Source organism: Neodiprion fabricii, chromosome 1 (genome assembly GCF_021155785.1).
Source record: "Neodiprion fabricii isolate iyNeoFabr1 chromosome 1, iyNeoFabr1.1, whole genome shotgun sequence".
Classification (NCBI taxonomy): Eukaryota; Metazoa; Arthropoda; class Insecta; order Hymenoptera; family Diprionidae; genus Neodiprion; species Neodiprion fabricii.
In genome coordinates, this window is record NC_060239.1 from 5,102,210 (window position 1) to 5,116,658 (window position 14,449).

A 14,449-nucleotide genomic window follows, 5' to 3' on the forward strand; every position below is an offset into this window, starting at 1 on the left:
AGCTAATAATTTTAATTGTGTATATTTTTCTACAAATTCAGCAATACAAGTTGATTCGGTGATAGCAGCAATATGAAGATTAGTAAATGCTGCATTAAATATAATTGTTATTAACAATAGTTGTATAAAAATGAACAATTCAATTTTTATCATGATTTTTTCTGCGTACAAAAATTGATCCATCTACATCGCAATGACACGAATTTTGCATATAAACTTACCACTATTATTCAATGTTTTAATTCTACACAATTTATGAGATATATACCACTTAAATTACCTATTTCAAAAGTTTGAGAACTTGACATAAATAATATTTACAATTAGTGGATCTTATAAAAGTTGTGATCATTTATAAAATATTCGTAATTAAATTCTTAACATATAAAAATTCGCAAAAGCGAAAAATATATAAATTAAAATAAATAAAGTCTTTCAACAATTAAAAAATACATTCAGATGATTCTATGGGCTTCTGAACAGTGTATTCTGTTAGACTGCCCCACGTCGGACCAACTTTGATTTTAACAGGCAACGGAATTGTTAGCTGATATGCTTCTTCCATTGAAATTTTAACTATTGCTGCAACACGATCAAGATCTGCTGCATTCACCTGTAAGAGTATCATAATTATTTACCTATTTTGATTTTATTCTTGTGCAACAATTCATCCTCATGCAGAGAATTGTAACGGAAAAAATGACTAGTATAACTGACCTCGTATAGGAGTTCGTCGTGTAGTTGCAGAACTAAGTAGGCCCCTCTATTCTGCGAATCTTTGCTGCTCCTTAGTTTTCTAGTTTTCATTTCTGAAATGACTCTAGATGTACCTGAATACTCTTTCTGCAGTCTTTCATCTATTAGAACCATAGCTTTTTTAGCCAAGTCCGCTGCTGAACCTTGAATTTTTGTATTCACTGCTTGTCTCTCTGCTTGAGCTATAGTAAATAAACGTTCGCAGTAAATTGGAAAAAAAATGGCAGCAGAGAAAATTTGTCGCTACTCACATCTTTCACTTTTTATCTCACTATTTAGACTCGGAAGTAATCTGCGCCTTTCCATTAGAGTCGTTACATATCCATTTTCTCGGCTTTCGGTTATCACCCGATTAAGCCAATTATTCACGTTTGGATAAGTTCCCATAAAACTTTCCATGAACCTGCTTGCTTCTAATTCAGTAACTGATAATTGCTTTGCCAAAGCCCTCGAACCCATGCCATAAATTATTCCATAACAAAGCTGTTTTGTGCGTTGACGCATATCATCATCTACCTGAACAAACAAAGCATACATTGATTACTATAAAAAATCAAATGTGATATTACAAAACCCGTGCTTCATGTAGTTATTGTTGAAATCAGGATGTTCTTTCTTAGCTCAGACGGCTACAAATCAAAAGTCATTTCAAAACAGAAATTTGTTTGCCGATTGAATAATATAGAGAAGATCTATCAATTATTGGCATAGGGGACTGCGTCAAAGAATTCGTACCTCATCTATGGTTATATAGTTCCACTGCGCAGCAATGTTCTTAAAAATGTCAGAATCCTTTTTCATTATTTCACACAAGACGGGATCTTTTGAAAGATGTGCCAATATTCTCAGCTCAAGTTGACAATAATCTGCTGATAACATGATATTTCCACAGGTGGGAACAAATGCCATTCGCATACTAATTACATAACTATTATTTTCAGAATTAAAATCTCTTGGAACATTCTGTAAATTTGGTTCATGCATTGATATACGGCCAGTGGCTGTACGTGTTAGACAACACCCTCGAACTCGTGGACCTTGTTGCGCCAGGTTTAATAACGGAAATACCATCTGAAAAGAAAACATGCTTAATGTTGTGTAAATATTATCATTGAAATTTGAGCAATTTCTTGTTGAAACAATAGACTAACTTTTGTCTGCGTTGTATTAAGTTTCCGCCAAGACATAATTTGTTTAGATATTGGATTATCGCAATTTTCTAGTACAGCTTTATTTGTGCTGACTTTAACTCCCTTGTACATCCCGAGAACCTGCGACAAGTCATGGGAAGTATTAATAATTTTGTTTTCGCAAAAAATTTCGTCCATCAAATTAATAATCATGTCACTTTACCTGTGCCACTTCTTTAGAGGAGGTGAAACTAAACTTTCGCCCAGCTAACGAATATGCTCTTTGTTCCAATGATGACATTTCTTCCTGGAGAACGGCTGACAGCTCTTGAAGTGATTGAAGATTTAGACCTATTCCTGTTAGTTCCATACGAGCCAGTGTTGATACCACCTTGGTTTCCACATCTGTTGATAGAAATTTAAAATTACTCAAGTAATATTGAATAGAATTTATCACGCGTATTCAGGTTTTAAATCGTTATCTATGGTCTATGAACGCGTAGTGACTCTGCAAATCAATTTTCAGCTATCTAAAAAGAAAATTTCATTACCTTCAAATGTATTTAACAATGTTTGACTCTGCTTGTGTAACTCTTCAATAAGCTTACTCGTAACATGCCATGTCACAGTTGCCACTGCAGCAGCTTTATGTCTATCGAAAAAATAATCATCATTTCCAGAACTGGTTCCAGCAGAGCTTTTTAAAGAACTTGCATGTTGTAAGATAGTAGCACCTTGCGGAAAATACATCTTAGCCTGCAGACAAAAAAATTATGAACAGTGATAAAATCATGTTGCTGAACATGAGTAGAGGTATATGCAGTATGCTGATTCAGATTTTATATTTTATCTCATTTCTATGATGTATTATCTACATATCTACATACAACATCGTTTACACCTTACCATGTCGCAAATGTTGCTTTCGTCAGTCTCAGGTTGTAGTAACCATTCTGCTACTTTTGGATCAAGGAATCTACAGTTAGGGGTAATCTTACAGCATTGATGAAGTTTTTTGTATACTTCCTTGCTTCCGTAGCAGCGTACATTTACCGATGAATCTGTGAATACGTCTCGTAAGAGTTGCAGACGGTCTTTTAATGTAATACTTCCTTCTGAAAAAGGATAGAACAGAAAATTTTCAAACCAAGAGTTAATAATATTAGAATATTTAGATTTTTTAAGTGAACGAGTAATATTTTATTAACAAAGCAATAAATTTTAAGGAGTCAAGAAGGATATTTGTATAAATCCGGTAAAATCCGTACAGTCTACTTACCTTTTCTATTTTCAAAAGAGATCCAATAAATAACATTTCTGCCCCAAGAAATGGCAACTCCGTTGACAACTGTGTCTAAGTAAACACAGCTTTCATTTTTCTTAAACTTATTTTTCATTCTGCTTGCCGACCCGGAAACTAATTTACTTCCAATACCAATTGTATCATTTACAAATTTATTGTGAGCCAAAGCTATCGCAATCTCAGTCTTCTGCTTTAATTCGTTACTGAATAATTTGAATATATTGTCATTCAAAGTTACGTTGATGATGTCTAAGACATTCCAATTCACTGTTTGCTCTGAATTTAATTGTTCTTCCCTAACGTCAGACCTTAAACACCTTTTTTTGCATTTTCGTAGGTTTTCAATCTTCTGAACGATAAATGACGAATTCACAGTTCTTTTGTGCAGGTTTTGAGTTGTTCGCATTCTTTGAATAGGAGAATCCTCCTCCGAATTCGACACAACACTATCTGTACTACAATTCTCTTGATACAAAACTTTTTTAGCGCTAGCATTGCCGGTTCTTATCAACTCAATGTTCTTGGTTTTGACGGCATTTGACTGCTCGTTACACTTTGTAAGTGTTGAATTGTGCTGCTTTTTATTAATCATAATTCTTTTTGAGGATTCCAGTTTTATTCTGGTTCTACTTTTTGTGGTATTCTTAATAGATTCCAAATTCTGTGATGCTGCAATTAGATCGTCTGAATCTGACTTATTGGATCCAAAGGATAGTCTCCGATTATGACTGAGATTCAATACGTTGAGAACTGGACTACTATCACTCAAAGAGTGAGTCTCGTTAAACTTACGTTTGCGAGTTCCCGAATTGTCTATAAGTTTTACATTGCGTACATTTTGTGTGTTCGATTTTATGGAAATGGATTTCAAGCGAGTATTTTGCATCATTGGTGTTGCTGCTATTTCATCACTGATGTCAAAATCATTAGAAGTCATTTGAAGATTTAATTTTTTTTTTCCAGAATCTAAATTTGAGGCATTATTCGATTCCTTCAAATGATCCCATGTAGTGCTGTTCCATGAAAAGTTAATTTCTTCACTGTTGAGAATATGATTATTCAAGTCTGGATTTTCGGTAACTGCACGATTTTGCATGGCATTTGTATTAGATGAAAATTTGTCTTCAGAACTACTGGTCTGTTTCACAATTATCTCTGGCGTCTTTCTTTTAGTTTCTATTGCAGCAATAGGCTTCTGTAAACTGATGGACGGACTATCAATTGCAGAACATTCTGTGCCTTTAACTTTAGTGATATCTAAGGATCCATAAACATTTTTTTCAAGTTCATTGCAGAACTGCGAATCCAAATATAAACTATCTCCAAATAAACTGGGACTTCGTGAAAGTGATACTTTCTTTTCATCATTGAGTCTGAGGTCTTTTTTACCTTGCTCGAATGATTCTGGTCTGAGACTTTTTCGTAATTCTTCATTCATTGACTGCTTACTAGACATTTTTTCATTAAATGATAACCACTCCAAGGTAACGACTGGCGAAATACTCAATTTGAAATCTGGCAAAACCATCTTAGAAGGACTGGACTTTTCACTGATTTTATTGCAAATATTCTCACAATTTTCCTGTAAGTTTCTTTCAGTAATGTTGGTTTTTGTGTCATCTGGACCATTATTCAATATTTTACTCTTACTCCGCTCATTATCTGGTGTTTTGAGAGATTTTGAGGAATCAAAAGTCTCTGTTTCACTTATAATCTGTTGAAAATTATCACTGGATATCGATGTCACGCTATCTTTATCTCGTATTTTTCGTTTCGCGCCTAGAAGACTGAATTTGGGCTTATTTTTAACGATTTCATTCACATGCTTTTCTCCTCGCGTTATTTTATGATTATTAAGTTCCGTCTGCATTGTTTCCCCCTGTAACTTGTTTCGGAAATCAATTTCTTCGTTACGGATATGATGAGTGATTTTTGAGCCATCCATTTTAATTTCCCTGTATCCTATTCGATGTGAATGTAGTTCAGAAATAACCGTCGACATGACATTGCCAGTTTCGCAATTTTCCGTTTGCTGTATTGCATCCACTGAATCATTGTCAGATTTCCATACATCTTTTATAGTTTTACTATTCTCTGTGCAATCCTGTGAAGTAGCATCGTTTGCTATTGAACTTGCCGTTCTAATAGGTGCCGGAATATTCATAGCAATTTGATTGTTTATTTGATTAATGTAATGATCCTGAATAGCCGATGCATTGCTCTTATCGTCTAATATTGTTCCAAGTTTGTTTCTTGAAGTCACATTATCTTGTTTCCAGTGTACTTCTGTGACACCTAATTCATGCTGTAAGGAAAATATTAAGAGAAATACTTCATTGCAGAACGTGAAAAAAACTTACGAAGATGAACCAAAATAGCACAAAAATATGTGAAACTACACCTGCACTAAAGTACGTGCTTCTTGCACCAACAAGACTGCTGCTTGGTATGGAGTTAGACCATCTCTTCCAGTAACAAAAATACTTCGTACTTTATTTCTCTTGGCAGCATCTAATACGTGTTCACCATCTTGTTCTTTTTCGCTAAAAGTGCAACAAAATGTTGGCACATGTGAAATATACTATATTTATAGTACAGAGTTTGTTTTACTATGTTTCACATAGAAATATGTGATCAGCTGTGACGTAGAAATAATTAGTAAATTTTCATACCTTTCAAAAGGTAAAGCTTTGTGTAAAGCACGTTCAACACAGAGTTCGTCAGCAGTAGCTAGATCCGCGACACACTTAATTCCCTCTTTGTAAAGACTTCTAGCACGAAGACCATTGAGCATTGGGAGACGAAGCAAGTCCAATAATTCTCTGCAAACGCCAAACTGTAATCTTGCTTGAAACTGACAAAATAACAACTCCATGCAATCCCATCCTAGTTGTTTACAGAATTGTGTCACCATTCCTGTAGGATAGGAAAGTTTAACAATATATCCAAGTCAGTTTTCGATTTACATTTTTTATTTTCATATACTATAAACACATCGCTGTTCGAATGTAGATACTTAAATTCTGAGAAAATAATAGACGCTGTAACTTCACCAGGAAGATTTTGTTGTACGTATTTTAGATTGTGACGTAAACATTTCAAATTCCTTGAAAAGTTAAAAGTTAAGGAACTTTATAGTATTTCGATAAATACCAGCAAATGTCGAAGCGGATTGTTGTAAGCTTTGCAAAACCCCTCGACTGCACCCATATTTTTCTGACACAGTGGTCAATGGCATCTCTCTTACCAAATCATGTAGGGCTAATGCAGTAAAGAATCTTCTGTGTATATTTTGCTAAAACAAGATTTGGTTCACAGATAGTAATTCGTCAATTGTTCGTTCAGTCGTTGGAAGTAAGTAATTCTGCAACGGAACACTTCGTCATTGGTTTCTAATTGTACTAAACGAACCAGCAATTTACAATTACCTGTTTTCCAAGCTTAGCAATTCCACGAATAGCTGACATGACGAAACGCTCTTCAATTCCTACCATTTGTCCGACTCTGCGTTCACATTCGGACAAAGATTTCCATAAGTTAAAAAATATCATCCAATCTATTTGACTGGTTAAACTACCAGAATTAAATGGAGTCACCAGATATATAATGTGCAATTCTGTTTCAAGAACGAAACATTTTCTTGCTCTTTGTAATTCTTCAAACAAAAATAATCCCTCTCCGGGAGAAACTGATGACGCAAGACAGGCTTTGCCAAGTGCTGTTGCCACCCACCGTTGTTCTTTCTCTTTAGTTTCTTGAACTCTGTTAAAAAAACAACCACATACATCGAAAATATAGTTCTATTGCAATGAAATTGGGAACTTGAAATCAGTTAGCTGCATTCCACTCACGTAATAAATTCATGCGTAGTTAAATAGTCCATAGCTTCTTTTGTATGAGTACCAACGTTATTTTCGGGATTGAAACTAGCCAGCATGCATCTGCCATAAAGATTAATATCCACAGGTGTACAGGCAACTTCACTTGCCACAGCTTCTAAAAGTGCTCTAATAAGTGGTCCCGAACCTTCTAAACAAGATTCTACTGGATCTAAAGGTGCTGACAATAAACTTTCTGCTGCTTTTTTTTCATTTGGCTTACATATTAATATGCTTTCACCTATAATAAAACAAGTTACAGAAATTAATTCAAATAGGATAAGAAGAAGAAGAAAAAACAGTTAGTTTAACATGTTGACATAGCAATGCATGTATTACAAACCTGCAGTGTCCTTTCCCATTCGACCAGCACGTCCAATCATCTGTCTATATGTTAAAGTATCGATTACTTTCCCATGAAACATTAGCGATCTGATAATTACTCTTCGGGCTGGTAGATTGACTCCACTACTCAAAGTTGACGTGGCTATGAGAACTCTGAGTGATCCAGTTCTGTAGTATAACACGCGAGGATTTATAGGTGTGAAATTTTTTTACTGTTACGTTTATTCAGATCGCTACATAATGTAGCGATATGACCAAATACGAAATAATACCTGAAAGAGCCTTCAATAATGTCGCGCTCATCCATGGTAAGACCTGCATGATGAAATGCGACACCAAATGAAACCGTGCTCTTCAAGATATCATCCAAACCAGCAGGGCACCTTTTCAGTTGTGATAGTGTTTCCTCTATTGCATTCGAATCTAATTGGTTCCTAAGAATTTTCCCCAGGGTTGTTTCTTCGCTACCTAAGATAGGTAACATTAAAGAAAAAGAATATACCCAGTGAATACATGACCTTGATTTTACATCATTAATAAGTTATAGGTAGGTGACGAATTTTACGTAAATTTTACATTAGTCGAAATTTCTTGCCGCATTAAAAGTTAGTTAGCGAAGTCAAAAATAGAGATAATAAAATCTCCCAAGCGGCGTTTTAATGGGGAAAAAAGTAAGGCTTTCTAGGGATGGTTGAATATGGAGGGAAAAAAAAATAGAAATTCTTTTTGACTTATTTCAAACCAATTTGAAGGATGTGATCATGAAAATTCGATTTCACTCTTCTTAAGGACAGGTCTAATGTTCATATCAGGTCATACAAAGTCATCCCTGCTGAAAAGAATATCTTGTCATTTACTAATCCTGTATAAAAAAAATTCAATTGAAAAAAACTTTTGCATTCTCTATAATTTCAGCAAAAATGAAGTCCATCTTCCAGATGTAGTTTTAGAGAACAATTGTTTTTTTAACGAGTTATTCAGAGTCTTATCCGTTATATCCTTTTTCGTAGATTGTGCAACATTTCAAGTTTTATTATATATAGAAGTTACAAAATAATTCTGTTATGTATTTCTACGTTGAAATTATAAGCGTATAGTAGATCTGTATAATGTATTGTACTAAGCTGAAGATTTAAGTGTATTGTATTGCCTGATTTTGTTGTGTGAGGTATACATCTGTGTTCCATTACACTACAATATATCTGCATGATATAAAGTAAATGTCATCACAAAGTCATATTAAAGCCATAGTTACGAATAAGAAAATAAACCGTCCTTATTACATCAGTGTTATGTCAGATTGACATTGTTTCTATGTCATTTTTTTACGTTAGTATCTGACGTAAATAAGTGCGAAATATTTATTCATATACGACATGATATTGAATGACATCATGTTGACATCAAGTTTACATAAACGTGTTCACTGGGTACCTAATAGATGGAAAAATGTTAACTTGATTGAATATGATACCGAATGTTGAATTTCATGAAAGACCAACCTAACTTGAAGAATATTGCAGCAACTTGATGGGCTAGTTTCTCACACCAGTTTTTGGTAGGACAAAATATCAATGTACTGTGTCCATCCGATATGGTTTCAATGCAAAGTTGAAGAATATTGTCCGAATCGTTTGGTAGTTCAGGTGAAGGATCTAACTCTCTTACAGGTACGAATTTATTGTCATACATAGTTGTGCGTACCTATAAATACGAGTATCTTTAGGGATGGTTGGTGATAAAACATAAAGCTTTTTTTGATTTGAAGAAGACTAAAATTACCTTGTATTGCTCATTCAGAGGAACAGGTCTGAATTCTGTGCTGAAAAGCTCTGCATCCAACCATTCAGCTAAAACCGAGAGATTCGGAAGTGTAGCTGACATACCAATGAGTTGGATTTTCACATGCTCTTCCCTAAACAGCATTGCCATGTATTAAGTGGTGACGAAACTCACAACCGCTGTGGGTTTAAGTAAACTTTGTAAGATAGAGTAAAAAAGTGTAAAATACATGTTCACCTTAGAGTCATGTATTTCAGTTTTGTTAGCAGCAATTCGAGCAAGTACCCGCGATGTGGATCTCCAAGTAGATGAAGTTCGTCAACAACTACGGCTCCTAAAGATGAAAGATCTCCTTCTTCCATTAATCGGTTAATTAACGAATTTGCTTTTTCAATGGTTGCTATTGCTATATGGGCAGCAGCCAGCCCTCCTGCTGGAGCAATACCTCCCATGAAACCTTCAACTCGAATTCCACTGCTCGATAGCAAATCCTGAAGAATTATAAATTCAACACATTTTTCATGTATCATTCCTCTATAAATTTATTATTATTGAAATGCACAAGTGAAAAAAGTTTGACACTCACTTGAAAGTAAAACATTTTCTCTCGAACCACTGAGACAAATGGTAGGATGAAAATTACTTTCTTTTGCCGTTCTAAGACCGTTTTTATGACAAGCATTTCTGCAACAAAAGTCTTCCCTGCTGATGTTGGTGCGGAATAAACTAAGTTCTTGTTTTCCTCGAGCACTCGGTAATTGGATAAACATTCCACTTGCCAGGGAAACATCTTTGTCATGCCTCTCAATTCATATTTCTGAGCACAAATTGATCACAAAAGGTTCACAGTGGGTAATGAATTCATTGATTCAACAGAAACGTGCATTAGACAATGCCATAATTTTACTCAATATGATTAGAAATGATTTCAGCCCAATTAAAAATCTTCATTTATTTCCAAGTGTAAAAGTTGTAACAACTTCTTTGCTCGAAACGTAGACGCACAGAAATAATTCTAGTATGATCATGATCGAGAGTAATTACTTTATGTATGATACCACCAAAAAATCTTATCATTGAGAAAGAAAGAATCGTTACAAACCTGGAGAATATCTGGTGGCAATCCCCATGCAGATAATTTGCAACGATACTGTGTGTTAACTATGGAGTATTCGCTGACTGACTCAGGTATCGAATTTAAATCATTATTTACTGGTTGTGCACATACTTGTAACAAGTCATTGAGTTGCCCACTTTGAGTTCTTTTTTCAATCTGCACATCTTGGGTCTTCTTGTTGACCATGTTTACTAGATTATTATTTACAATTTTGTCATTGGATGATGAATGTATAAAATTAACGTCATTCAATGCTGTGTTATTTGAGATACATTTTTTCCGCAAGCCTCTCACGTTGGTAACTGCACGTGAATTATTGTTTGACCTCTCGTCAGCTGAACTTTCGAGAAATTCTTCAGATAACTTGACATGATCTTGTTTGGATAAAGATACTCCAACAGATTCTTTTCTGGAACTTTGACCTTTCTGGTTGTATAAAAATTTATTATTACCACTTGCGTCTTCAATCAAATCAATTTCATTATTTTTCTTTGACTTAACATTATCGTTTCCACAAATTATTTTACTTGGTAAACCTGAAGTGTCAGTTTTGGATAAAAGTATACTTTCTTGAAAATATTTCTCAATATTGGTATCATCATTTGTCACCAATTTTGCAGAGTAGTTTTTGCAAGGCGGATGATTGTTTTTTAAACGACTATCAGTCAAATTCTCTTTTATTTCTTGAAGACGAATAAAAAATGGTTTACAGTTGCGTAAATTATCCGCTCCTTTCTTATTTACGGTATTATTCTTTGTATTGCTGCAACATTCGGCTTCTAATAATGCATCCAAGGTCTGCTCCCCAAATGAGCCTATTGTCGTTCCGCTCATTTTGAAGCAGACACGTTACATCGATATATTTACCGTGGTAACATTATCTGTAAAAGAAATAAATCAATCTAACTGAAGTAGGTATGTTTGTTAAGTATTCGATCCAAAAGCTAGAGAATTTTTCCAGATAATTAGCAATACTCCTTCATTGTCTATTATTGACACATTGACATGCGGTATGCCATAATAATGTAGCTATTTCCTGGTTATTGTCATAGTTTAAAATAAATTTCAGTTTCATTTTTAGGTGAATTACTTCTAATGATTGTGTACATTCAAACCGTTGAGAAAAGTAGTCGAGAACATAGGTTATATCAGACAAACGCAGATGTCAACGAAATTCAGTAGCGCTGTCATTTCTGTAAGTTGTAAAACTAAATTACATTTACTAAATTATTTTTCACTCACCTCAGGATTAAGTTAAGAAACATTATCGTTCGTTCACACGAAGTTGATCGTGAATCGGCATACCGAATGACTGAATTGTAAACAATTTTTCATTCGAATTTAAATCCAACAAGAATTGACTACAGTCCCACCTGCTGGTAAAGCTGAGAAAATAGCGAACTTTATCACAAATTGTAGTTTTCATACAAAAGAATACTCCAATCCCATTGCGGCTCTGAATGCAAGAGAGCAGGTGTATCTTTTCTTCGCCAATAGAGACGTGATCTTGGCGTAGGACGTAGTGTTACGTGTAAATCTCCATTGATCAAAATAGGATCAAAATTAACCTCCGCCAACGGCCACGCACGGAACAACCAGTCCAATAATCAGATACGTCGTCACGTTTCACTCGAGAGACGAGAGCACTGATTCTTACATTCGATCTTTTTTTGTAGTCAAATAATAATAACAATCGCGATAGGGATTACAAGAAAAACGTTTTATAACTTTATCCACACAGAGCAAATCTCACAGAAACTATGGTGGTTAGTTGTTCAGCTTGTGGTGAACAATACGGAGTGACCGAAGACGTAACTTTCCACAAGTAGGTGTGCTTTGTCTATAATATCTATACGTAATGAAAGATTTTACTGTGCTGCTCATTGATTAAAAACTTGGGCATGCTAATGCAGATTATCAATAAGTAACGATATATGATCAATGACAGATTTCCTGCCAACGAAGAGCGCAGAAATAAATGGCTGGATGCTGTGCAGCGTGAAGCATGGACACCTGGGAAGAGGAGCATGTTATGCAGTAAACATTTTTCCCCTGACAAGTTTGTGTACAAGGTTTCTGGAGATAAAGTACGAAGGTACTTGATGCCAGATACCGTTCCAACCATCTTTGACAGGACTGACAAGTATGTACTCATATGACACAAATTTAATTTACCAATCGATCTTTGATGTTAGGTTATAAGGCATTAAGAATATGATTTCCCTTGCTTTAATAAATTTTATCGTGAATCGACAGGAAATCCAGAAGCCCGGCTTCGTTACACTCGAATCAGAGAATCGAAACCTTAAGTTCAAATGTAAACGGTTCAACAAATGTAATGGCCGTAGAGCCAGAATTAGGTCAGTCAGATGCTGATGCTCAAGCTGGACAATTAGCTTGCAATTCATCTGCAAACTTGAATCTTGAAATTTTAGCTTCGACATCTGTCACACTAGAACCTTACATGATTGTGACAAAGCCACAGTTTATTCAGGTGGATAAAAATACTCCTTACATACTTTCCAAATCAACTGAAGTTCCAGCCACAACGTCGGTCATTACTGCAAGTACTACTTTTAACACTTCAGCACACAAAGTTCTAAGTCAGCCCAACGGACAATTACATTTTCCACGACCAGCCAAAAGGTGTGTAAATGCTTTACGTCTATTTTATTAACCACATATCCAATGTTACACTTGTAATTATACAGCTGGATTGTGTTTTTTATGAATATGTTGTGTTTATAGAGTCTACAATATGGAGTCAATACAAACTGACTTAACTTCAATTCCAAAACAGCCTCGCCTAGTTTACCCTGGAGACTTTAAACAATTGAATTGCAATAATGTGAAGCAGGATTCCAAAAGCTGGATCGCTCTCAACAATTATATTAAAAAAATGAGAAGGAACATGAAGGTGCTGCAACAGCGCAATAGAAGACTAGAGAAGCGAGTAACAGACCTTAAGACTGTTGTTAAGTTTTTGAAAAACAGGATCGTGACAAGAGATTCTGCAGCGATTCGATTGGTAAGTCGCTGCACAGAATTTGAGGCTGTTAAAAAATAAGATGTGATATGTGGGTTTGAAAATAACATTTTATTTGAATACTTAGTGTGGGCACTCAGACTTGCCTGAAAAGAAAGAATGTTTGCCTAAAAATCACTCGAACCAAGTGGCGCATTTTTTGGGAGATCATGATTATGTCGCCAGCAAAAACTGGTCCATCTTGTAATATCCTGAGAAGGTTGCGGCGTACATTGCTGGATTTATTATTGTACCACTTGTCTGGGTCTACTCACTGGAAGAAGGTCTATGCCGTTACTTCCTGAGAAAAAACGGAAGGGGAACCTTTACCATTGCAGTGTAATGATGATATGGGACTGCAAGCCGAGTTGGTGGGAAGATTCGTACTGATCAAGGAGAAACTGGCATAATGGGTAATTCAGTTGTAATTTTTTGGGAATCCAAAACCACCTGTGTTGTTAATTGTTACTGATATATTTCTATATTTCAGATCAAGCACTCAGTGTGCCCTTCCTTCTGAGGATCGCAACTTGGACATATTTTTTCATGGGATTACTAGAGATTAACTGGATTGTTTTCACATACCAAATCTAACTGGACTAGATCGCAATGGGATACTGATAATATTTAACTTTGACACAAATAATAGCACTAGGCTTCACAATATAATGGTCAATTCAATTTTATTTAATTAGAGAAGTTCTGCTATTCGCCAACTTTGATATTAGTTTTTATAAAAATTTTTGGTGATGTAATATTTTCTAGCTTTATCTGAAATCTGTTCGCTCATAGCGATTTCAAGGTCTTGTATACTTAGCTCAGCTGACTGTGATTACACCTAGAGAAAATTTTGCCTTCGCCAAATTTCTTTGGCTAATTTATCAACAGTAATTTACAAAAATATTAAAAATTTATCTGCGTCTAGAACAATGTTTAACAATGGAGAATGATACCTCACAAATAAATCAAATTTATTGTTCGTTGATGTACTTTTAAGATCCATTTTCAGCATTAAGATTAGTTTTCTCCTTTATTACTTAAAATCTTTTTCTTACGATGTAAGTAGGAGTAAATTCAGGTGATTGTATAAACGTAAATTTTGATACGTGCGCA

General features: G+C 35.0%; 2 protein-coding genes across 3 annotated transcripts; one reads left to right on the plus strand and one right to left on the minus strand.

The window, feature by feature from the left end:
* Nucleotides 1-42: 42 nt before the first annotated feature.
* Nucleotides 43-11,705, minus strand: LOC124178978 (DNA polymerase theta). The gene is made up of 22 exons (XM_046562871.1): nt 11,554-11,705; nt 10,297-11,192; nt 9,781-10,011; nt 9,432-9,685; nt 9,195-9,327; nt 8,915-9,116; nt 7,685-7,880; nt 7,411-7,580; nt 7,041-7,308; nt 6,618-6,951; nt 6,343-6,484; nt 5,862-6,105; nt 5,591-5,732; nt 3,166-5,494; nt 2,793-3,001; nt 2,438-2,642; nt 2,110-2,291; nt 1,908-2,027; nt 1,492-1,827; nt 1,008-1,272; nt 718-938; nt 43-613 (listed from the first exon to the last, which is right to left on the minus strand). The coding sequence occupies exons 2-22, from the start codon at nt 11,143-11,145 to the stop codon at nt 443-445; spliced, it is 7,203 nt and encodes a 2,400-aa protein (XP_046418827.1). The 5' UTR covers nt 11,146-11,192; nt 11,554-11,705; the 3' UTR covers nt 43-442.
* A 173-nt stretch (nt 11,706-11,878) lies between these two features.
* Nucleotides 11,879-14,315, plus strand: LOC124178989. Of its 2 annotated transcripts, XM_046562906.1 has the most exons (7): nt 11,879-12,136; nt 12,260-12,454; nt 12,568-12,671; nt 12,747-12,957; nt 13,060-13,339; nt 13,425-13,749; nt 13,827-14,315. In XM_046562906.1, exons 1-6 carry the CDS (start codon nt 12,072-12,074, stop codon nt 13,542-13,544), a joined length of 975 nt encoding a protein of 324 aa, XP_046418862.1. In that variant the 5' UTR covers nt 11,879-12,071; the 3' UTR covers nt 13,545-13,749; nt 13,827-14,315. The 2 variants fall into 2 exon arrangements, with proteins under 2 accessions (XP_046418862.1, XP_046418853.1); XM_046562897.1 differs by having other exon boundaries at nt 11,880-12,136; nt 12,568-12,957.
* Nucleotides 14,316-14,449: the final 134 nt, after the last annotated feature.

Bases quoted from the DNA above. Each gene is read 5' to 3' on its own strand.
- LOC124178978 (XM_046562871.1), bottom strand. From the start codon at position 11,145: ATGAGCGGAACGACAATAGGCTCATTTGGGGAGCAGACCTTGGATGCA. The intron at 6,485-6,617 runs GTAATTGTAAAT...ATCTTGTTTTAG, and splicing joins TTGCTAAGCTTGGAAAACAG to CAAAATATACACAGAAGATT. The intron at 5,495-5,590 runs GTGTAGTTTCAC...TTTTCCTTACAG, and splicing joins AAGCACGTACTTTAGTGCAG to CATGAATTAGGTGTCACAGA.
- LOC124178989 (XM_046562897.1), top strand. From the start codon at position 12,072: ATGGTGGTTAGTTGTTCAGCTTGTGGTGAACAATACGGAGTGACCGAA. The intron at 12,137-12,259 runs GTAGGTGTGCTT...GATCAATGACAG, and splicing joins GAAGACGTAACTTTCCACAA to ATTTCCTGCCAACGAAGAGC. The intron at 12,958-13,059 runs GTGTGTAAATGC...TTGTGTTTATAG, and splicing joins TTTCCACGACCAGCCAAAAG to AGTCTACAATATGGAGTCAA.